This window comes from Aricia agestis, chromosome Z, assembly GCF_905147365.1.
Source record: "Aricia agestis chromosome Z, ilAriAges1.1, whole genome shotgun sequence".
In the NCBI taxonomy this organism is placed as follows: domain Eukaryota; kingdom Metazoa; phylum Arthropoda; class Insecta; order Lepidoptera; family Lycaenidae; genus Aricia; species Aricia agestis.
The window spans coordinates 19,961,700-19,988,210 of NC_056428.1; the positions used below are offsets into that span (position 1 = coordinate 19,961,700).

The 26,511-nt window shown below is 36.4% G+C and overlaps 1 protein-coding gene across 1 annotated transcript in view; it reads right to left on the minus strand.

Annotated features, from left to right (window-relative positions):
* Positions 1 to 26,511, minus strand: part of LOC121739123 (glutamate receptor 1-like) — a 127,470-nt gene that overhangs the window by 58,243 nt on the left and 42,716 nt on the right. The window contains exons 3-4 of the mRNA XM_042131455.1: positions 18,549 to 18,676; positions 14,393 to 14,522 (exon numbers count right to left, since the gene is read on the minus strand). Coding sequence (XP_041987389.1) covers positions 14,393 to 14,522; positions 18,549 to 18,676 — 258 coding nt within the window. The remainder of the gene's footprint in view (positions 1 to 14,392; positions 14,523 to 18,548; positions 18,677 to 26,511) is intronic.

The window sequence follows — 26,511 nt, forward strand, 5'->3', positions numbered from 1 at the left end:
TAGGGTGGTTGTACCGCATTTAGTATGCTTCAGAATTGATCACACGTTTCTTTTCTCTAGATTAGGCTAAGTTTTGAGAATGCGGCACACAATAGAGGCAATTAAAAGTATGAGACGTTTGAAACGATTACTTTAAAAGTATAGCTAAGTCACTATTTTTTTTTATTTTAAAAATACTCTTAAAAGACAAAAAATTTTTAGATATATTTGGGTAGATTTATTAGTCTGTTCTTAGTTTTGTTTTGTTTCAAGAATTTGTTAAAATCAGATTAACTTAAGTCCTTAAGAAATCGTACTTGATTTTAATCAGTGAAAAAACCGTGTCTGTATCTAGCGAGTTGTTTAAATATTCCGTTTATTTCTACATGACTAAAAATTTCAATTTCACTTAATAAAAATGTTCTAAAACCAGACTGGATTTGACTTGACATAACATGACATGATACGATACGATACGACATGTCACGTCAAATTACGACACGACACGACACGTCACGTTACGTCACGACACGTCACGTTACGTCACGACGAGTCACGTCACGTCACGTCACGTCACCCCACGTCAGGTCACGACACGACACCACACGACATGACACGACACGACACTTTTCAACACGACATTGGATGTAGAATGACAGTACATTCGTTTTCATGATACTCTCAATGAGCTCTTTCATTTGATACCCATATTGCAGTAGTGCATTAAAAATAACTATTCCCCTATCTTGGATGTGCCGTCATTTTGGATGTAGAATGACATTACATTCGTTTACGAATTACTCTCGAAAACCCTTTCATTTAATATCCATATTGTAAGACTGCATAGAAAATAACTATTTCGCCATCATGGATGGTCGGCCATATTGGATTTAGAGTGATGTCACATACCACATCGTGCATGGTCATCCAAACTAAACGTGTATGCAAAATTTCAGCTCAATCGGTTAAATATATCTACTTCAAAATTGAGTTCCAAAATTCCACCGTAACATACATACATACATACAGAGCAAGTTAAATAAAAGCTTTTAAAAAAAGTTAAATCAAAAGAATGTTTAATTCCAACAAAAATATAAAATAGAAAATTCATTCGGAAAAATTTTAAAAGGTATTTCGCCTTTCTGTAAATGTAGAAATGCTTACTGTAGTCGGCATTATCGAAACGACTCGCGCGAGCCTTTCGATCCCGGGATAAAATTGAATAAAGATATCATCTACGTCTGCGCCGCACTGCATCTAACCTTATGCTTTTGAATATCATTACATCTGTATCTTATCTAGTAATGAATTTATTGGAAGCATACGAGTACATTTCAAAAGAAAGTCGGGGATTTAAATTCTAACCGCAGATTTTATATGAGACACGTAATATAAATCCAAGAATGTTAATAAACGTGATTAATACACATAGTGATAAATATATCAGAAGAAATATGCAAACGAACTGCTAATAACTACATTCATTAGACAATCATTATCGTAGTCTGCAGATACTACAAGAATTATTGCTGGAAATAATACTGAAGAAGAAAATAAAATGTACAGCTATGCAGCAGAATACAATTAAATAGAAATGAATGCTTCCATGAAAATTCTATAATTTATTCCGAGCAAGATGCTATTGTACATTGTAACAAGACTTTATTTTAAGAACTATTGCTTCTGCATTGACGCAAAATATACCTGAGGCTTAGTAACTTTACAAAGCGGTTTTAAAATATACTTTTTTCCTCTATTGTACGTTTACTTAGTTGCAGGTTCAATTCCATAACAGACACACTCTAGTACTTAGCTGTAATACTCTAGAGTCTAGCCAATAACTTTGTATGGCAACAACCAAACATAAAAAAGTATTACGACTAGTTTGTAAGTTATGCGTCTCCAGTGGTTCGAATAGACACCGATATTGAGTTGAGTTGAACGGCATATTATTTGGTTAGCATGGGTCGTTGTACTTTTGTGAATTCCTATATTATGTTTTTCGTCGTGATTTCTTTCTAGTGTCTGTAACCAAATTCCTTTCATTGTCCTTTAGCGCCTTTTCTCACCATTTTTAAATATCATAGAAGCACTACTACGATTTTAGTCAGACTTAAACGTAATTCAAGATGTTCAGAATTCTTAAAAGAACATCTTTTTACCGGGTATGAAATCGTCAAAATTCGCAATTTGTAGTGTTTATTGAGGTCATGAAAAGTTGCTAATTTACTTCAAATACTCTGAAGATTCTCGAAGTCTGTATTCGTCTCACACATATACATTTTTGTCTTTATTATTTTCAAAATGAATAAGCCACATTTATTAAAGTTAATTTAATATGATGTGAAAGGGAATCTTCAAAGCTTATTTAAATAATTATGTTAATGCCACATCAACAAAGATTTGCCAGTCAGTTTTGCCATAATTTATCTCAAAGGAAAATATCTGTCTCCAAAGTAGATTTAAAGTTAAGAGATCACAATCCTAATAATATTTTCGTTTTATCTTTCCCCTAAGCTTCAGGTATACAATTTAGCATTTACGCATTATATTTTGTTTCATTTATGTTTATTTTTCTTTTCTGCGTGTTAGGTATTCATATTTAATCTTTTTTACCTGCTATTACGTGATACTTTGCTAATCATTTATTCGTTTTTTTCCGAATAGCGCTAAAATAGGTTTTGTGTGTATTTAAGTATTGCTTTACTTTACCCTTTTTTACACTCTCTAATGCTTAAGCCTTATGAGATAGGTACTTAATATGCAGTCTTACTACAAAAGATTTAAACACCTGTTGAACAGTTGATTAGAAAAAAAATCAGTACATATTAATGGTCTCAAAACAACTGATCAATAGATGTTTAGATCTTTTGTGGTAAGACCGATGGTGTTTAACCTTTGTGACTTTTAGGAGACTCATTGCTTAGTTTTTATTTTAAACATTTAATTAGTTTTATAAAACAGAAACTCTATCGAATTATACCTTTGATATCTTTTTGTGTTCCTGCTCAAAATTTTAACCGCCTTAATTTGCTAATTACAATAAACCAGAGGTTCCCAAACGTGGCCCACTTTTAAGGTGTTGGTGCATACTGCAGACCCCCTGAAGCACTCCCGCCCTGTGCATGAAACTTGCTATTATTTTAAGTAACAGTCGCTGTGCTTTTCAAGAAATTATCCGCCATCCGCCTATACCAGGAATAATAATAGTAATAGCTCCCACACCGGTTTAATTGAAACCAGGTCAGCTACGCAGGAGTAATTTTATAGTGCCCAAGTGTGTGCGCAGTACACAAGAGCACTCTCTATTCCTTTTACTCTCATAACCAAGTGGGACGGACGACCGACGCGACTGGCGAGAGATCAGGCGCAGGACAGACTTTTTACATGCCCATCCGACGCATGGATCATCTTACTTGTCAGACAATCAGGTGATCAGCCTGCATTGTCCTAACCAAACTTGGAAATAACATGTTTCCAATGCGGGAATCGAACCCACGACCTCCGAGTCAAGAGCCGTGCTCTATACCACTAGACCACGGAGGCGTTACCAGTATACCTTTTTTTTTTTTTTTTTTTTTTTTTTTTTTTTTTTTTTTTTTTTTTTCCATCCCCCTAACATTATCAGGGCTTATTTTTTGCTGTCTTTTTTCATTTCTTGCTTTTTTAATCTTTTTATTCTTTTTTATAATGTGCTTAACTTATAATTACAGTTTTTGATTTTCTTGATCATTTTCATACAATATTTGTTTTGGTCTTATGTCTATATATTTATTACATCAGTAATTTTGTCAAAATACAATATGATGTACTATAAGTACATGTCAACTTAAATTCAATATATCCACAATATAATTACAATAATAAAATAGCCCAAATAAATAATCCTATAAATAAGTTACAGTAATTCAATAATTGAAGACCGGTAAAAAATTTACAATAATTAATAAAATCCAATAATAATAAAATTCAATATGTCAAAAGTAAAACGATAAAACTACGGCACAACATTCAACTAACCCTAATATCACAATAAAGCCTACAACTACATCACACTAATTTATCACAGTTTATTTTATTTACATAGCTAACAATCTCTTTGCAGAAGGAGAGAAAAATTTCCCTCTTCTTACCCCCCAGGATGGAAGGCAGGTTCTCACCCGTCATCGATGTGCCCAATTTCTGCTCAATATCATATCTATTGCTAGCAAAAATTGGGCACTCGAGTAACAGATGAGGAACCGTCTCCTCAACTCCGGGCTGACACGAACACGACGGATCCTCCTTCAGCTTGAATCTGTTCAAGTAGAAGGCGAATCCGCCGTGGCCAGTCAGTATCTGTGTAGTGTGGTGTGTTATGTCTATTTTCTTGACTATTTTGTGTGCAGCAGCAGCGCTTGGGAAAAAGAGCTTTGTGACTCCGGCCGTCCCTCCCACTTCGTATCTCCTGTCCCATTCCTCAACCGTATCCTCTCTTAAGATACGCTTGACGAATGAAACAGGACACAGATCGTAGTCGGGCTTCCTCTTCGAGCCCAGAGCGGCCTCCTTGGCTAACTCGTCTACTCTCTCATTCCCTCTCAACCCTGCGTGCGCCTTGATCCAAAACAAGGAGACCTCCCGCCTCTGCGAAGCAGCTTTTCGGAGGGCCACCCTTGTTTGCACCGCCAGGGGATGAGGGGAACTAAGAGTGACTGCCTGGAGTGCCGATCTGGAGTCGCTAAGGATACCGACCTTTGTCATTCCACTCTTGCAGGCTTCATTTACAGCTCTTTGGAGCGCTAGAAGTTCGGCTTGGTAGACGGTGCAATACGGCGGCAATGCAAGCTTGACGGCCTTCGTCTCGGCCTCACCCTTCCATACGGAGAGTGCGGCTCCGACTCGACCCTCAATCTTGCTGCCGTCCGTATAGATCCTATGGACGTGGCTGTTAACCACGTCTGCATATGAGTCCTCATCCACCAACCCGAACCTCAGCTCTGCCTGCTCTGCCGGATGTGGGTCCTCAATCGCTGGAGCCATTCGCTCTACCTCCCTGTCTCTTAGCACTGGGTGTGGTACTCCCTTCTTGACCTCATAAAGCCTCGATGCTTCGAGTATTCTGAGGTCAAGGGGGAGTATCCCAGCCAACAGCATTGCAGAGTTCAGGGAGACAGTTCGATATGCTCTGCAGATCTTCTGGGCAAAACCCCGTTGAACGGAGTTGAGCCGTTTTTGGACCCCCATCTTTTCCGCGGTGGGTGCCCACGCTGCTGATGCATACAAAATAGTCGGCTCTATTACGGCTATATATATGATCCTAACTATCTGGGGGTTAAGCCCCCATCCTACTCTAGCAGCTTTGGCGAGCTGCTTATATCTACCTATTGCCTTCTGGCAGACGCTGCTTACATGGGCGTTGAATGTTAATCCTTTGTCAATTATTAGGCCTAATACCTTAATGTTGTCGTAGTATTGGATGTCGACACCTCCCATTGCTAGCCGCGGTACGTCGTATTTAAGCTTTCTTGTCGAAAGGAGAGCACACGTTTTATGAGGAGCGAATTTCAATTTATTCTGTTCTCCCCATTTTTTAATTTTTTCCAATACGGCATTTGCTTTTTGCTCGATTTCGAGAGCCGTGTTACCCTCAAACACTAAAACTATGTCGTCAGCGAACGCCTGGTTGAAGACACGCAAATCCTCCAGCAAAGTTAGCAAGGGGTCCAACAAGAGGTTCCACAGGATCGGTCCACCGATGGACCCCTGTACGCACCCCTTGTCGGTCCCCCTGCCAACTTCCACTCCAGCATACCTCACATTCACTCTTCTGCCGCTCAAGTAGCTACTGAACACCCGTCTCAGGTTTACCTTTCCTGGCGTACCAATGGCGCACAAAATTTTGAGCATGCTACTGGTCACAAAATTATTACAGTGATTATTCTACAAAAGTTAGGCTAGGGGCATTATATTATTATATTGTGATGGCACATCTATGACATATTAGAGATTATACAGAAAAGTGGCACGTTGATAAGGCAGGGTTCGCCATTCCTGACCTATGCTTTCTAATAAGAGAAATCAAGCCTACGCATTACACAAAAGTTCTTCAGTGCTAATCAAATTAATTTACATGGACCCCTGCCTACAATAACTATGGACCCCCATTTTTTGTCGGGGTTAATGTAGACCCCCGTCTAGTCTCGCGTGGATCCCTGGGGGTCCACCTGGACCACTTTGGGAATCACTGCTTTAAACCAACATTACACTTCCGTCGGACCTTGTAGCTGTTTTCTGAAATGATTGATTATTAGGATTTCATCGAGAATTGCCGATAATTAGCTCTATCAATACAGAAAGCGCGCATAATTTTGGCGAACAAACCTGGGTTCGCAAATTTGCATTTTGCAACATTAAAGGGTTTTGATTATTGAAACAGATTTTAACGCTGCTTATTGTTTAGTGATAAATAGAATATGGGGAAGAGATCGACGCTATTAGCTAATGGCTAACCGGCATTGGCATGCACTGGAAAAAATCTGCACATTCCAGGTACCCGTTTATATTATTCCAGAATCATTACAGTGCTGGAGTGCATCACTGGAACTAAAGATTCAGCTTGAGTACAGAAATAGTTGAAGTTTAGCTGTACAAACTCGTATAGGTGCCTATAGGTGTGTCAGTGAAACTCGGGTTTGAGTACGGATCAAGTTTTTATTCAAATGTATGAGAATACTTATATTAATATGGAAGTAACTTCTATAGCGCGATCTACAACGACTCGCCTGCCATCTAGTGGTAGATGGCAAAACTAAAGTTTATTCAAATGTATGAGGATACTTATATTAATATTGAAGTAACTTCTATAGCGCGATCTACAACGACTCGCCTGCCATCTAGTGGTAGATGGCAAAACTAAAGTGTCTAATAATACACTAACACACAGCGGATATTGTATGACGCTAGATGGCAGCACTAAGATAAATATTATACATTAGCCGAATTCAGAAAAAGGCACTATTAGATAGGAAAAATTATTTAATACTTTTTAGTTCATATTATAAGGATGTTATTATTATTTTTACCTTGGAAGTTGGTTTAAATTTTTTGTTAAAAATAATAATTTCACTCTTTTTAGTTACCTACTAACCATCGCGTAAGAAAATACTTCAACCCCTTAATATTATCTTAATCTTGGTAAATGTTTACAAACCTACCCCAATTTATTTGACAAACTACTACAAAAGAAAGTCGACGGAGCCCCGCTGCGGGGCTCCTATATCTGGGTGTTGTGGTCTAAGTTCCAACCTAACCTAACCCACTTTTGGACTTTCTAGATTGTGTTTGTTTTTGTTTTCCCCCCCCCTTCGGTATCCGTGGCTGAGTAGTTAAGTAAGACCCACTCATCACAGCCTTGAGATGCCTTATAAATACTTGGTAAACATCAGAAAACAGATGATCTTATCTGAAGATTACGAAAATCTCAAATGCGAATGTCTTCTAAACGGAGAGTTCACTGGCGGTGGAAACGGTAAGTAGGAGTTTTTCTCACCCAAAACAATCCTCCTTAACCCATGTCACCAACATTTAATTGACGTAGGTTCCTAAACCTTAGCCAAATTTTTCTAAGTATTTTCGCCATACTACATTCGACAGGGGTTGATTTTTGAGAAAAGTTTATCTGAGCTTTTTTGCTTTCCTTGGTGCCTCCTATCGATTGGTATAATAAAAAGGGGTGGTCATACGGGGTTGTATCTTTGTCGTCAAAATTTTTCTAAGTGTTTTCGCCATACTAACGAGGTTCGTATATCGGCCTGTATCTGGCCGGGGGTTGATTTTTGAGAAAAGTTTATTTGAGCTTTCTTACTCCCCTTGGCGCCCGCTATCGATTGGTGTATTCAAAAGGGGTGGTTATAAGAGGTTGAATTTTTTCGTCCAAACTTTGTTATTTTCTCTGTGCTAACGAGGGTCACATTTCGGCCTGTCTTTCGACAGGGGTTGATTTTTGAGAAAAGTTCATCTGAGCTTTTTTGCTCCACTTGGCGCCCCCTATCAATTGGTATATTCAAAAAGGGTGGTTATAAGATGTTAAAATTTTGACGAAAAAAGTATTTTTTCCATAGTGCCCCGTTTCCTTCAGTCCAACCCAAATGTGTGCCTTACGCTCTGGAGTAAAGGTTGAATTTGTTACTTATATTTTTTTATATTAAAATCGCCAAGTTAATAAGGACATAACGTGATGACTGATGATATTTTATGGTGTTGTGTGTATATTGTATCCATATACAACCATTTGAGTTGTGACATTTGTGACCCTGACATGGTAGTGATGATGATGATGATGAATGTAATTTGCATAGTAGCATATGCTTTCAGTTCTTAAAACAACGCCTAAACCCCCAAACTTGTATCTATAAGGAATCCGGAGTTCTCTTAGTATCTTCGGAACCATAGTATACCTTGGTGCAAAATCTTGCGTTTTGGTAACATATGCTTAGGATGCTTTAGATAAAACCAAAATCACCATATGTTTCCATATAAATTTTTAAGAAGTTCCCTCGATCACTCATGGATCCCATCATCAGATCACCACTTTTGTGAAAATGGGACCAAATTGGAGTGAAACCTAATATAACAAAACAAAAATTTTGAAAATCGGTTCACAAACGGCGGAGTAGTGGTCGAACATACAAAAATAAAAAGAATAAAAAATATCCACAGCCGAATATATAACCCCCTCGTTTTTTGGAAGTCGGTTAAAAATTACTCTACAAGTACTTTCACAGTGAACTCTATACAAGGAACTCATACCCATCCTTAAGAGGAGTCCACACCACCCTTTTTTCCATACAAACGTTGTCCCCTGTTTCCTCCCTGGATAATGCTAGAAGAGTTATAATTTTTTCCTGAATATCTACGGGTACTAATACAATGTTCCTATGTTTTTTTTTCATACTTTAATTATTAAATAAGACATGAACGTTCAAAAACCCAAAAAAATGGCCAGATTTTCCGCTGTGTTCAAATATCCAGAAAACAGATTTGGCTAGATTATACAAAAAAAGGAACACAGCTCAAGCCTTTCTTTAATCTTTAATGAAAAAAGTACTTAAATCGGTTAAGTTTGTAAGAAGAAATCAGAGGAAAACGAATCGTTGATTTTCTGCAGTTGTCTTCATCGCGTTCTGCGGTATAGGCTTGAGGCAAGGGAGACAGCTATAGATATTACACGTGTTTTTTTTTCATTTCCTTAGCCCCTGGTGTATCCTCTTAATTATTATCACTTAGTTTTCTTATACTTTGCTTACAGAAATTAAGTTTGTTAAATTATTAACTCGTAAAAGTCCAAGTTTTTATACAACAAGTGTTGATGATACTTTACCTTTTATTTACCTCCTGTGTTGTAATAATAACTTTTCGTGCATTATTTCGAACCGGGGTTCCGAGCACATAAATAATATTTGCAGTATAGCCAAAGATCTCATTCGGGACCTGCGCTATAGTTCAACTTAGAAACTTGCTAGAATTTATAGTCAAGGAGTCAGTGGGAGGATCAACTTTGCTGAAGCGTTCAAAGTTTTCGTGTATGTTGCATTGATCAATAATAACGTAGTAATTACGAACGTATCTGTTTCGTGTTTACTAAGCTAGAAGTTGCAATCGCTTTTGATGGATATAGAATGGTCAAATATATTTTGACCGAACAACAAGAAAGAGTAATGGTGGATTATTGTGACTTACACACATCCTGTGTGTAAGTCAATAATATGAACACTGTCAAAATCAGAGTCATTAGAGTCTTGCGTAGTTTTACGACAATTGTTATTAGTATAAGGGACCATCCATAATGTACGTCACACTATTTTCATGATTTTTAGGTCTCACTAGTATATTGTGATGTCACAAATTTACAATTTTAAGTCAAAAAATTAAAATCGCCTTAATATTTTCACTATTCAATTTATTAAATTTAAAGTGTGATGTCACAAAGCTCAGGACCCCTCCCCTCTCCATGTCACAATTCGTCAACCGCCTTTTTCCTTTTAGGTGTGATATAATTAAATTATTAATGGATTATTATTAATTTATTATTATTATTATTAATTTCAAATTGACGTCATCTTTGAACCATAACCACAATATAATAAATATGCTACAAAACTCTACACAGTATAAAGTTATGAGTCGTTAACATTTCTATACCGAGCTCGTGAGCCGGAGTAACTTATTTGGACCGATCGTACAATTTCCTCTCCGTATCGAAAATTCACAAATTAAATAAAGTTGGCGTTGTTCCATTCGTGATAGGCACCCCATTAGGTCCGCCATTACTGACCGAAAGTCTTCCACCATGTTTCACAGTTATATTACCTCCAAAAGGCCTTTATGCTAACGTCGTAGGGATCATTCTTCTCGACTATACGCTATGGTCTCAGTAATCCGCCTGCCTCTGCAATTTACGATTTATAAAACCGTTTCACTTGTACGTAACGATAAAGTGTCCCTCATCATTTGGGGGTATTACGCTAATCTTGGAATCCAGATAGCCAAGACATTTAGCAAATTAAAATTTAGTTTATCTCCTTCCGTTTTATTCCTGTTTATGAATGTGCGAGTCCTTGGGAAAGGGAGAGAGACAGGAAAAGATAGAAAATTACCGTACAGGACGGTATAGGACAGCAAGAAAATGTTGATAGAAAAAAGTGAGTAAATAATAATTATTAATCTATATATATAAAACTCAAAGGTGACTGACTGATTGACATAGTGATCTATCAACGCACAGCCCAAACCACTAGATGGATCGGGCTGAAATTTGGCATGCAGGTAGATGTTATGACGTAGGCATCCGCTAAGAAAGGATTTTGATAAATTCTAACCCCAAGGGGTTCAAGTAGGGGATGAAAGTTTTTATATAATAATACTTCTTAACGCGAGCGAAGCCGCGGGCAAAAGCTCGTTAACTAATAAATAGGTAACTAAGTTTACAACGATATTATAGTATACCGATTAATAAATACAGAAAATAATTATGAAACGTGACAAAAATTAAATAAAAGTGCATGCAATTTATTGTTCCGAGCACAACGCAGTAGAAAGAGAAAACAATACTTTATTCTCTCCTACGCCGTGCTAGTAATCCTCTCTGGAGAAGGACCGACAGAGGTCTTTCTTACAAACATCAAAAGTTGTTTCAGAAAGAGAAACTCGTAAAAGCAACCATATACCATCAAAAGGGAATAATATAAGATTTTATAAATAACAAAGACGAGGGTAAAAAACATGTCGGATCAGTGTAAGCTTTAAAAGCTGAAGTCCTCGAGCACTAATACCCGTGTGGTCAAATCCTTTTTACTTCAATGGTTTTATCATCTAGTCCACTATCGTTAAACGTAGTTAAGCGCTAGTTATTATACTTAACGTTTCTTCCGAATTACCCAGCGTATTGTTACCGTTGTACGGCGGTTTTGTAAATTATTTTATTTATAATTATTTTGAACTGCATTTTGAATAAAGCAAGAAAGTTATAATCTTTGTTAAGGAGATGTGGTGAATTCAGATTTTTGAACAATTTTAGAATATAATGCTTTTAAGTTAAGAGAATTATTTCAAGCATTTTGATTAAATATCTTTAACTAGATTTTTTTAAGGTTTTCTTTTCAAATACTCTTTACTAGATGACGCCCGCAACTCCGTTGCGCCGATATTTATGTAAACCGTAATTTTTACAGGATCAAAAGTATTTTATCTCCTTTTCCGGGGCTTAAGAGTCCGGGTGCCATCGCAATTCTCATACAAACGTAATATCAAGATCATTTCCCATACGAGAATATTTACCATATTTGAGTTATTATTCAGCTTAAGATAGTAATTATTAATTACCTAGGTTCCTGTACAAAATATTCACAGCAAAATATTTACATACTAAATTGTAATCGTAGGTAATTACTATCATAAGCTGAATAATAACTCAAATATAGTAAATATTCTCGTATGGGAAATGATCTTGGTATTACGTTTGTAATACGGTCTCTTACCTTCAAAATTGCAGCAAATTGGTTCAGCTCTTTGCGCATGAAGACGAAACAGACGTACAGATACACTTGCGCATTTATAATATTGGGATAAATATAGATTAATATTTTTTAAATAGAGGTCGACGCTGTTAAAATATACGAGCGAATTCTCCGGACCCCATCATCTGGAAAGGAATCGCTTCTTTTCGCAGTTTTTATTGTATTCGCTTTTATTTACGATTCGTTTTAATAAATCCTTTTCCGATTGACCCATATTGAGAATTTCCCTGAAGTGTTTTCTGATAATGATATTATTATTCAGCAGATATTATAGATAATAATACATTAAGTACAAATTTCAGTCAGTAGATCTCAGTGCGTCAATTATAGGGGTTGTAGAGGAGTATCGCCAAGTTAGTGGGTAGAGGCTGCGTCACTACCATCTTCAGACGTAGCAAGCTCCACATACCCGCGGCAGGATGCCCCATCCCATCCTTCGTGGGATGCGGAACGGTATTTTTCTATTTGTAATCAAACGAGCTCAATATGGAGACACGTTTCACGTTGTGATTTTGAAAGTGAAAAAAACTTGAGAGGTATTTAGGGACACCCGAATGGTTCGAAGTTATTTCTTATGTTCAAAAAACCTGTATAGTGTATACATATACTTACACTCAAAAAAAAATTAAAAAAAAACGCCCAGGAATACTAACAACGCGTACTAAAAACGCCATCTAGTTGACGCACAGGAACACTTAATATCAACGCCCTCTGCCCCTAACATGCAGATAAAAAAGTGTCGAGGTCAAATTAAGGTCAAATATCGTTCTGTCTAGCCTTCAGATTTATGCCGAATGCGCGATAAGGAACTTCGTTCCAAAAAAAATTGTTGCGCCAGTGTAAAAAAGGAATATTTTATTTTTGTTAAATCACGCAAATGGTACATTTTGCATCATAATATGTCCTCGATAATCATAATATTTGTGCGAAATTTTAATTTTTAGTGATTTGAGCACGATGAGGTTGCAGTTAGACAAACTGACAAGCAGACACTCTTCTTCAATTTCACACGCCACGTTATAATCAAAGTATTGGGCTGAACAACGACCTTTTTAAACTACCTTTTATTTGCGAATCCAACCAAGAAAAAATGTTCCCTCCCTGTGAAAATATTTAAACATTTTATATAACAGCTTTGCCAATAAGCTGGCAATAAATACAAAACAACTAGAAGGTAATTGTGGCTGCATCCGTAAAGCACTTTAGACAAGCGCTGTCGAGCACTCTTACTGGATTGCCGATGCCAATATTACACAGGTGTACGATCTCATTGTGCTGGTAAATTGTAATAAATGTCGAACAATAAGATAAATATTGTACTCACTAGTTTTTGTATACAGAATTTTTGTCGTGTTGAATACGGATAAGGGTCAGCTTATACTAAAACGAGAGATAGGCTTTTTTACAGAATAAAAAAATAGTTTCAGTATGTATCGCTGTAATTTACCTCGTGGGGTAAAGAGTTGCAGCGATATTATGACAGTTATAAAAAACAATAGCATATGAAGCGCATCAGCTCGGGAGAGTCACTATCTTTTATTCTCTACTCTTCCAACATCTTACGGCCGTTCCCAATATTTGATCTATCTCTGGTAGAGAGAGAAAGGAAGCTAGAGCTATTCCTATCTCTACTAGAGATAGGAATAGCTCACAATTGACTTAAGATATGTCTCTAATGTCTAATGTGAGCTACTCCTATCTCTAGTAGGGCAAAACCAGAGATAGATCAAATATTGGGAATGGCCGTTAATGAATAATCGATGTCCTGGGCCCATGGCATGACATGGGTAAAAAATTACAGGATCTCGATTCTTGAGCGTCAAATGTGGTTTCATTGGCTGATTAAGCGTGCGCACATGTTGTCTCACGAGCGAGTGAGACGGCCTGCAATCAAAACCACATTCGACGCTTAAGAATCGGAGGCCCTGATGCGAGTTTAACATTTTTACCCATCACTAAAAATCTCCATAACGCGGCTAAATATGTTTTCACTTCAAAACACTTTCATGTTACAGCCTTATGTATCGCATTATGCTTAAAAACTACAGCACCCATAGCATGGCTGCAACACAAATACGAAAGTATAGACAAACAGCGGAGATGAACAGAAGGTTTTCCTAAAAATTCAAATCAAATCCTACTTTATGACGTAGACTATAGTGTATGTCATAAAGTGACATTTTAATTGAACTTTTTCGATCGCGGCTAGCCGCGATAAAGATCAGAACGGCACCTTCAGTTTATCTCCGCTGTTTGTCTATACTTTCGTATTTATACTGTAGCCATGCTAGGGTACAGGTAAGAGTATAAAATTCTTTACTCTAGCTTTTAGGAAATCTTGATATCTTCTTACTTACCGTCATGGGAGTCATACAAGTAAATTATTTCTTTCCATCCATAATGCATGATAGTATCGACGATGGCTCGATGGTAGTCGGGCCGCATGCTCACAGCGTGGTCTATTAGACCAGAAGAAGGGGGTATGACCTGGAACAATAATTTGAATATGAATGGTTGGGATTAAATTATATTACTATACTTATTTTTTTAAGATATTGGATAGCTTTAATTATCGCGGGCTATAAGCGCGGCGACCGAATCAAAAAATCCGTAACGAACTAACACACCCCACTCCAAACGGCACAGGTGTTTGTGTGCGTGTGACTAGACGTATGCGAATTATAATTGCATTATATGCAATAGCTTTATCGCGGCAGTCCCCTAGTGTCACGTTATTTTTGTACTTCTTCATGACATGGCTTCGAAGCCATTGCATACCTATTGTTTCTAGCACACAAACTTTCATCCCGTTTTTAAGGTCCTCTTAGAAGTGAAATTGTTGTAAAAAATCACTGCCGATATCAAGAGAAACACCGTTAGCTATGAGTTATGACGTATGAAAGGTTCTATTATTCTATAATTGGTGAATTGGCTTCGATTTCTTATTATCGACAGACCTCTTCATTGTTAATAGACAGTAATTATACGAAACTAATATAATGTATCGCCCGGCGTACGGCGAATGTATTTTTTTTTGTATTTCAATAGTTTGAGTCGTCTATATACTTTTCGCCCAAATTATTTTTCTGTCGCTTTTGTAATAATTTGGTCGCATAAAAAAGGTTCAAAGTTTATTTTATATTGACTACTGAATACTACACGAAACATAAAGATTGTTGAATCGCACCATAACTGCTCGCTTTTTGTTTGAGAATGAAAAATGTATGTGTCGAAAACGCTTATCTCGCAGCTTACGGCACTCTAGTGAGCTGCTTATGCGGCTTATAACTCGGCAATATTCACGTAAATTTATAATATTACTAGATGTCCCGCGCGGCTTCGCCCGCGTAAATTAGAAATTTTACAGAATCCGTAGGTACATTTTCCCATAAAAAATATTTCCCCCGTTTTTCCCACATTTTCCTGAGTTTCTTCTGTCGTATTAGTCTTAGAGTAATAATATAATATAACCTTCTCGATTAATGATGAGTCTTACTCGATAAATGATCTATCTAACACTGAGATAAGTTTTTAAATCGGACCTGTAGTTTCTGAGATTGACGCGTTCAAGCAAACATACTCTTCAGGTTTATAATATTAGGTAGATATAGATTTTTTTTAATCATCGCTTGACAAACTCGAGTCTCGATCTAAAAGACTATGAAATGGTATAATATGGTAGTGATGATGATGAAGAATGTAATTTGCATAGTAGCATATGCTTTCTGTTCTTAAAACAACGCCGAAACTCCCAAACTTGTATCTATAAAGAATCAGGAATTCTCTCAGCACCTTCCGAACCACGGTATACCAGGTATATCTCGGTGCAAAATCTTACTTGTCGGTAGCATATGCTTAGAATACTTCTCACGAAACCGAAGTCACCATATGTTTCCCTATAAGTTTTGAGGAGTTCCCTCGATTACTTATGGATCCTTCATCAGATCACCACTTTTCTGAATATAATACCAAATTGGGATGATACCCTATATACCAAAAGAAAAATTTTGAAAATCGGTTAACAAACGGCGGAGTAATCGTTGAATATAAGAAAACGAACATAACACCTCCCCCATTTTGAAAGTCGGTTAAAATTGTAGCCTATGTGTTATTTATTTAATATTTTAATCAGCACATGAATTGAATAACAAAATTTTTTTCAAATTAATCGTAGCAACATCTGTCAGGACAAACTAAAATTGAAATAGAATAATATTGAATGCGATGATAGCGCCGTCCGCCGGATCTAATGTAAAACATTCCAAAATCAACAACTCCTTATAAATAAGAAATTAATTGAAAAAACATTTTCCAGTAGACCAAACTGTAAATCTAAACCATTCTCGAATCTCCACGAACACACACAAAAAATTTCATCAAAATTGGTCCAGTCGTTTAGGAGGAGTTCAGTCACATACACACGCACACAAGAAATATATATATTAAGATAAAAAAGTCGATGGAGTCTTGAACTGGATTTGACGATTTTTTACTTTTTGTTCGTTTTGGTAGGTGAGTTTATTGATTTTTTTTAATGAAATAAGGGGGCAAACGAGCAAACGGGTCACCTGATGGAAAGCAACTTCCGCCGCCCATGGACACTCGCAGCATCAGAAGAGCTGCAGGTGCGTTCCTGGCCTTTAAGGGAAGGGAATAGGGGAGGGTAGGGAAGGGAATAGGGTAGGGGTTTGGGCCTCCGGTAAACTCACTCACTCGGCGAAACACAGCGCAAGCGCTGTTTCACGTCGGTTTTCTGTGAGAACGTGGTATTTCTCCGGTCGAGCCGACCCATTTGTGCCGAAGCATGGCTCTCCCACGTGTAAACTTGATGACTTAAAAATGCCTGACCCAGTAAAATATTATATTGTCTAGCCAAGTATAATCTCAAAGTCACTTTATTAAACAACCGCATCAAAACGTACTTTATAAAATGACTTAGACAGCAGTGAATTTGTTTTATATTTTACAGCAAGGAGCTGACTCATTCTAATAACTATAATATAAAACAATAAAACTCCTTTTATTTATCCTGTGGCTCAGACGACGACCAGAAATGATCACTTTAATTGAATTTTCTGCAAAAACAAGAGAAAGTTTTAAAATGTACAGTGAACATTCAGTGTACTCGTTTAAATCCAATTGTGAATTATTTACTTGAAACTAATTTTATGAGAAACAACAAATAAAATGTTATTCGAATCCGACAAAAGCGACGCAAACTTTGCAAATATTTTTTCATCGCGACAACTTTAACAAAGAAATATCTTACTCATAAATAAACTAGTATGATTGAATTTATAGAGACATTTTGAAGCCTGGCTAGTAAAATTTTACACTGGCTGATAAAATGCGTGTTAGTAACTAAAGACACTGGGCCGAAAATACGCGGTCGAAGTTCGGCATGATTACACCTGCAATGCGCTACGCATGACAATATAACGCGACGTAATTTCGGCATGGTGTGACATCAGTAATCTAAAATACATTGCAGACGTACTTACTTAACTTCGGCCTGGTTTTTCGGCCTAGTGTTTAGACCACAGATATCTTACTTAGGTGTAACAAAATACATGATATTATTATGTTTCAATATCAAACGCGATCCTATGCCACAATATAATTATTGTAAAGTTAAAGCCTATTATATTGATATTATCGTACATTCTATGAAAAAGCTTACAGTAATAAGAAATATTATTTAATTAATTTTAAATTTAAGGGCATAATATACTTAATAATGATAAATATTTTAATGAAACACACCTCGATGTGATTGAGCGCAAAGTAATTTATATTTTAAAATTATTGTTAAATATATTATGATCATATTGTAACAATTTACAGTTATATTGCCTTAATCTTTATTAATTTATGCTTTACCTTATTTTATAAAATTTACTTCATTATAGAGTTCTAGGGTCACGGTGTTTGTTTAAACGCCTAAATGGTTTTTTTTAATTGTTAGCAGGCAAACGCAGCAAACATCGGCCAACATAGTCCAAATGTATATTTCTTAAACTTCGATAGAGGCGATTGTCTACGCTAATAATTAGAGTAGACAATCGCCTCTATCGAAGTTTTTGAGATCAATCAGAGCGTGACTATAATTATACAAAGTCAGAAATGAAAACTCCTTTGATCTTTCCTTAAAGCCCACAATAATTATATTCCCACACCGTTTAAGCTGGCCGCATACACAAGTTTTCCGTATACGATTACCAAATTCGTTTTCCGTATCCGGAAATCCGAATGTATGGAATCAGTCGAAAATAAATTAACTGATGCACATGTTTTCTTTTTTCCGAACGGAACGAATTCTGCACGTACGTTTAAAGTCGGCCATTTTGCGCGTCAATAAACTAACGCTTCTGCAGGTCTCACGGAATCCCGAATAAAGAAAACGAATTCGGAAATTGAATACGAAAAATGTGTGTATGCAGTCAGCCTTATGGTAAAACAACTTTTGCCAGATCAGCTACTACTACGCGTATTATAATATATTTCATGACATACCTTCTCAGGGAACCACGGCGTAACGAACGGCATTTGGAAGGTGTTGGTGTAGGAATGTAGCGTGTCAAACGACTCAGGTGTGACGGCGCCCAGCATTGCGAACACTCCTCTCGCGAATTGGTTGCAGACTGTGAACAATATGACAGATTAGTAGGTAAATTAAGTGTGTTTTACTTATATCTACCATTGGCAAGTGCCGTTCGTCTGTAAGAAGCCTTACCTAACCTAACAGAAATTCTAAACTTGTTGGAATAGAGACCAAGATTAGGCAAGCGTAGTGTGGGGCACTAATAATAATAATAGCTCCCACACCGGTTTCGGTGACGGTGGCCGGTTTCATTGAAACCAGGCCAGCTACGCAGGAGTAATTTTATAGTGCCCATAGTGTGTGCGCAGTACACAAGAGCACTCTCTATTCCTTTACTCTCATAACCCAGTGGGACGGACGACCGACACGACTGGCGAGAGATCAGGCGCAGGACCGACTTTTTACATGCCCATCCGACGCATGGATCATCTTACTTGTCAGACAATCAGGTGATCAGCCTGCATTGTCCTAACCAAACTTGGAAATAACATATTTCCAACGCGGGAATCGAACCCACGACCTCCGAGTCAAGAGCCGCGCTTTATACCACTAGACCACGGAGGCGTATGTGGTGTGGGACACTAATTATTTATTAAAGTTAATTACAACGGGCTACCCTAATTACAATAATTAACAACAATCTTGACTTAAAATTAAAACTTAAAATTAATTATAACATATATTACATTATCACTATGTACTGATGGACCGACGAAAACGGGTAGCGTATAGATGAAGGCTGTCCAAGATGATTGGTGCTTGTTAGGGACGATATACGCTAAGCAGTGGACGGCCGCGTTAGGTGATGAAAAAACATCTTTATTAAAGACTAGATGACGTATGAAATCCGTTGCGCCAAAATTTGTTTATCGCGCGGGAACCGCACATTTTCCGGGATAAAAAGTAAGATTTGTCCTTTCACGGGATTTGAAGTACCCCCATACCAAATTTGAGCACAATCGGTTCAGCGGTTTGGGCGTGAATAGGTAACAGACAGACAGGTGTCTGTCAGTCTTTCTTAATGATATTACACATTTTCGCATTTGTAATATCAATAAGAATACCAGGGACATAACAGCCAGGCAGGCATGATGATGATGAGTTAAAAACACACAGTATTTTTTTTTTTTAAACACACAGTATAAAAAAGACTAGGCCACACAGCGTGCTGCTTTCCTTTTTTTTTAATGATAATATCTATGGCCGCTTCACACCACGTCAGTCTGGCCCCGTGCAGTACAACGGAAATATATTTAATATTTTTAAACTATACATACCTATATTTAAGATTTTTATTCTATCATACACATATTTAATACACATCCAGACCCGGGAACATTGAAAACTTTTTTTTCCGTCGGCGGAATTCGAACCCGTGACCCCCGGGCTTGAGCTGCCACACACTCAACCAATTGAGCCACAGAGGTCGTAAATTTTTTTATTTTCCTCTAACCAGGGAGTATGTCTGCGTTCAGAAAGAAATTCAAACCGCTATGACGCATTTGTCTCTATAGACGTTTTTTTCTTATTCTTTGGTAAACGTATACATATACATGTGACACTCGGGGACTGCCGCGGTAAAGCTATTGTGTAGCATTTTTATCAACTGATGCTATCATAATTTGCATATGTCTAGTAGCTCGCACACAAACACCGTGCTGAAGTCTAGCAACGTCGCACCACACCTCCAGCCACATCGAGCCGAAGTCTGCCGAACTGAAACGACGTTAAACGAATGTTACTTATCTTATCGAGCGGTATGCGTCGAGCTAAATACATGATTGATCTAGCAGGTGCATTTTTCACGGCTTATAATTTGCTAATGGGTTTACATTTATGGACCAATATAGTTAAAAGATCAATAAAGCTTTTTGCACATTGTGACGGATGGTAGCGAGGTGGGCTATGTTCTGAATGTAAGTTTCAAAACCCATCGCACACTCGGTTATAGAACTAGTATGAAAAATGCGGCCCACATCGCTGCAACCCGTCATAACATGCGCGAAGCTGTAGGTTTTACAAGTTTCCCGTAAAGTGGTATCAGGGATGATTCAGAACATTTGACAGCTAAAATTGGTGTTTTGTGCCTCAAACGGTGTTGTGAGCCGGGCGATGCCAAACTAAGTTTGGAGCCAGCAAAGTTGAGAATTTCACGGAATACACGCCAATTCGTATGTGAATTAATCGTTAACAGTATTTTTTTTTTGTTGAAAACCGCTTGTAAAAAGTTTAATAGACACGTGATATGATCGGAAATTCGTAAGACGGAGAAAGAAAAAGCCGCCGGCATACTGTCAGAGAGAAGGTTTTTTTTAATAAAATAAGTGGGGCAAACGAGCAAACGGGTCACCTGATGGAAAGCAACTTCCTTCGCCCATGGTCCTCTGCAGGTGCGTTGCCGGCCTCTTAAGAGGGAATAAGGTAAAAGGGTAGGGGAGGGTAGGAAAGGGAATAGGGTAGAGGATTGGGCCTCCGGTAAACTCACTCACTCGGCGAAACACAACGCAAGCGCTGTTTCACGCCGGTTTTCTATGAGCCCGTAGTATAGCCGGCCCATTCGTGCCGAATCATGGCTCTCCCACGTAAAAGTAATATTCTCCTGTCTTTCTCACGCGCGACAACATACTTTAGACTTTAGTGTCTCAATAAGTGGGGCTATGATCTGCAAATTAACAATAAGACAAAAATTCGCTACCCATAATGAGGCAACGGGAAGCAATACGGAAAAAGCCCCGCTATGATGTAAATATTATGTCGAAAGGATTGAACGATTGCTCTCCATGGGTGTGCTGCAGAAAAAGATTTTTTGCGTTCCGTTGGTTGTTATACAAAGCTGTAAGGGAACGTTTTTATCGGCTCACAGGCAGATCTATTGGTGTATTCGAAACGTTAAAAATACATGCGTCAAAAACGATCCATATGTGTCTAATCGGAAGATCTTCTTTTTTCTCCCGCACACTTCAAACCTTTTTCGCGGTACGTTTGTTTTGGAAATGAAAATAAAGTTGAAGCCGGATATTCGAAAATTTTTAATACTTTTATGTGAGGTCATGTTTTAACTTTAAGTGTTTATTTACTTTTATTCTGGATGATAAATACAAAATATGAATTATTTAATACCAGAATATGAGAGATTTTCTTAAGAAGTCATTTGGGATATTATTATAGTTCATTATTATTTAATACAGTGTAAAATTTACACAATTTTTAATATTGTATTAACCACGAAACTAGTCAAACATTTTCGAACACATTCTAATATTCACCGTGAATACAAATATATCTGTTACGCTCAAAGACCGAAAACGCTCAGTGAGCGGAAAAATAGCTCACGACGCGTTGTGGTCACAGTGAAACAGCCATTTTAATTTGATTATTAATTATCAAGGTACACGTATAATAAAGGATTTTGTGAAAATTTCAAGGACGTATTGCCATTATTGATATCTAGCAAAAAAAAGGCCAAAAAAATCACGTTCGTTGTATGGGAGCCCCCTTAAATCTTAATTTTCTTTTGTTTTTAGTATTTGGTGCTATAGGAGCAATAAGTATAGGTACATTATCTGTGAAAATTTCAACCCTCTAGCTATTACCGTTCTTGAGTTACAGCCTGGAGACAGACAGACAGACAGACGGACAGACGGATAGACGTTCCGTTTTTACCCTTTGGGTACGGAACCTTAAAAACGAATAGTATAATATTATCAGCCACGACACGAATTTCACTTTTTGGTCTTTTTGTAATTGCCAGAACGAGTCGAGGGCAGGCCGTTTTCATTAGAGACACAACGCGAATTTCGCGTCGTGGCTGTTTCATTGTGACCACAACGCGTTGTAAGCTATTTTTCCGCTCATTGAGCGTTTTCGGTCTTTGAGCGTAACATAATATACATATATAAAATATATTTTGCATCCATTCATCACTACATATTGACATAGATAAACAATAATTATAAGGTTTCATTCATAAGTGGGAAAATAATAGCGCAATCAAGTGATAATACTAACGCAACCATTACTGATCGTAATGCAATTAATACGTTGTACGGAAAATATAATATGTATTTCCAACCGCGACTAGCAGTCCATCATTATCAATTATTAATGTAATGAATGAGTTTAATTTATTTTCACGACCGCAAATGTCGTTAGTATTGGGTGTCAGATTAATCCGGTTATCATTTTTGTTTTGGAATGTTAAATATAAAATTAGATGGAAATTAAGCCCGTTTTTGGTTAATTATTTTAGACTATACTAGCGGATAAACGCAGGATTAGTTACGAAAATTTTATTGCCATATTATACAGCTCAAAGAGTCAAGACGCATCAATTGATTGTAAATATTATTATTTAGTGTTGCGGTATTTTTGTTGCCAAACTCCTGAGATGATTTTGATGAAAATATCAGCTTTTATTATTGGGCAGGTCTAAAACCACCCTGCATCTATTTTCCAAGCCTGAACACAAGCAATCAAATATAATAAACTAGCGACCCGCCCCGGCTTCGCACAGGTATAAAATATATAGCCTATGTCACTCGATTAAGTAGTTTTGATTTATATTCATTACTACCCGTGGGCCGTGGCCCGCATTAATGGCCCGTACCGCCGCAAAAGCGAGTACTCGGGCTATTGGACCCATAAAAATTGGACCCAGTGGGTCCAATGACTAAATATGAATTTTTAACATTTTTTCATCTAGCGATTGGACCCAAGTAATTATTTTTTATGACTTTCGGGTTTATATCCGTAGGGCCAGCAAAAAAGTTGTAGATTATAATAAAAAACAAAATAATTACTTTGTATGAAAATATTTATTGAAATCGGTCAAGGCTCAAGACAAATTAAAACTTCGAACAATTAATAAAAATAATAGAAAATAAATCAATATTTGGCCTATAATATTAAAATAAAGTATTTTAAAACTAACATAAGATTCTTTGTACTTCTTTTGTTTAAAAACATTGAAATAAAACTAAAGTAGGTAATTTTATTTCTATCAAATAAAATCACAGGTTTTATTATAAAATAACTTCTAGGTGTACCTTGTAATTGTGAATTAGTTATTATAATAATAATATTATAATTTACTAAGTTTAAAAATATTAGAATTGCCAGTAGGTCACTCAAAAAATATTACTAAGTATGTAATAATATTCTAATTATTAAAGTATGAGTAATGCGTTCCATACATTATTTTTTCTAGTTTTTAATAATATTACAATTTTTTAACAAAAACAATCATTAGATGTAACGTTAAGAAAATTCTGTGGTTATTTTATAAAAATATATAGTTTTAACAGTTTTTTTTTAATTTTTATATACTAATGATAATAGTAATAAATCAAGTATTAAAAATGCCTGAAATCAGTTTTAAATGTAGTAACATTCATTAAAACTGTTAATAAAATTATGACCTTTAAAATTATAACCGACGTCATAATTTATCACTGAGCTGGGCAAACTTGTTAAATTAATGTCATCTCTCTCGCACTCACTATGCCTATTGTGCAAAATGCACTTTTTATGAAACAAGTACACTATACATTGTGCATGGCGCGGGCGCCCGCGCCGTTCGACTAGTTAAGACTTTAACAATAATAATTAACATTAGTTTAAATGCAAAATTAATAACACTAAATATGTATTTTTAATATTATTATAATATTAAAGATATTTTTTTAAAACATATACGACTAAAAACGACGCAGTACGACGACGCAGTAGATTTAGGTACTTAATAGTAGTAATTATAATATAAGTTAATGACACTCTCATTAGTTCTCTCTTTCTTTCATTCATCTAAGTTTTAAATAATATAATATATACAAAATAAAATTATGGTTATAACTTATAACTGATTAATTATTTTTCTGCCCACCCTACTTCAAAATTTCTTGCCAGAAAACAACGGATCATAAAAGTGGGTCCAATCGCTAGATGAAAATATGTAAAAAATTCATTCAATTCATCTAGTCATTGGACCCAATGGGTCCAATTTTTTTGGGTCCAATAGCCCGAGTACTCGCAAAAGCTACGTCCCGCAATTTTTAAATCTGTAATATCTTCGAAAATATTAATTTAAATCATATTATGCTGTAAAGGGCTATTATATTAAATCATAATATTAAATTAAGTCAACAATGTATTTTAAGTAAGAATTAAATTGAATAAGGATTAATGCCGCATTAGTTAAAATCGCTTCGAAAATTAGCCATCATTTGTAGTAAAAAGTAAATGAAAAAAAATTATATTGTGTGACATCCATAAGAGATAGACATACAGGGTGCAATTAAACCTTCCGGCCAAATTTCGATATATTGATCCTTGTCAAAAAGAAGAATACACGTGTTTTTTATTATATATTCACTCAGTACTAAAATGTTGAGAAATACTTTTCCGAAAGTTATCCTAAAAAACACCACAATTAATGGACACGACGCGTCGCCCGCGCGTAGCTATACATGGAAGAAAACCGCATCAAAATCCGTTGCGTAGTTTTAAAGATTAAAGGGAACAAAGGGACATGAGAACAGAATAAGTGACTTTGTAATAAAAGTAAATGTAAAGAGGTAACAGACAGACATACAGATAAAAACAATTTGTCGATCTGTCTGTCTGTATTTGAAAGAAAGAAAGAAAGAAAATGTTTATCTATCATAATATTGTAGAATGGATAACCGTATGTATTTTTATAGTATACAATAACATGATACGAGGCTCAGATAAAGCATACTTTTATAGCTCTTATATTTCCTATTGCGTGCAACAGGAAACATCCAGTCAATATATTAAATGGATATATCCAGTTGATATTCTAATAAACGCTAACATATCTGATGGTGCGGCAAAAGAGTGTTCGTTAAACTAATGATAACTCGACAGTGTCGGATCAGGCGTAAAATATAGCTGACACAGTTTAGTATCAATGTTTTTCCTTCCAATACCATGTAGTACAGAGCCGTAGTACGGGAGCCCTGAACCAATGTTTTTTTTTAATTACTAACAAGCAAATTTTTTGTGAGTAGCAATAGAGTAGAGTAGTAGTAATATTTTGATAAGACGAACAACTTTTTATTTTCGAAAAATCTCGAAAGTGGTAGCTAACAGAGATAGAAAGGATTTCTTACTTTGACTTGATGGTTCTAAAATATGGATTGTTATATTTGTAGGACAAGGTTACTCTTAAATTACATGACTATTAATCTATCAATATATTATACAAAAATATGCTCGGTAGGGTTCCGTTATAGGGTTCTGTAATCAACAAAACTTGGTTGACTACTGAACCCTAAAACGGAGTTGATCGACTGTTACTCAATAACTTATGAATTATTGAGTACTAGTCGATCAACAAAAAAAAAGGAGGAGTATAAAGGAACTTTTCGTTCAAATTCCTTTGAACGTAACTGAGATGATGTTGTTATTAGTGTAAAACACGTTATAAATGTACACTCATTGACCATACAAAAGTTATCAAAAACTAGCGGTACTACGGAACCCTATATTGCGGGTGGCCCGACACGCACTTGGCTTGGGTTTATATAGACGTTTCAGTGATAATGTATGTCTCATACCTTAGCAAAATCTCTCAGTAGACAAATACTACAACGAGTACTACATTAACATTACAACCGGTATTACTCACTGTGGATTTTTCCCCTTGGTAATATTTTAAGTATAACTTGTGTAAGCTAAACTAAATAAGTTTATATAATAATTTACGTTAAGCCTTATTGATATTATATTTAATTATCACGGTATCAATATATATTTCTTGATTACAAAATGTAAAATGTAATGGTAAACGTTTTGATTTCCGGGAGATTGATTCTAGGGATACAATTGTATAGAATACATCCGGTCGGGGAAAAT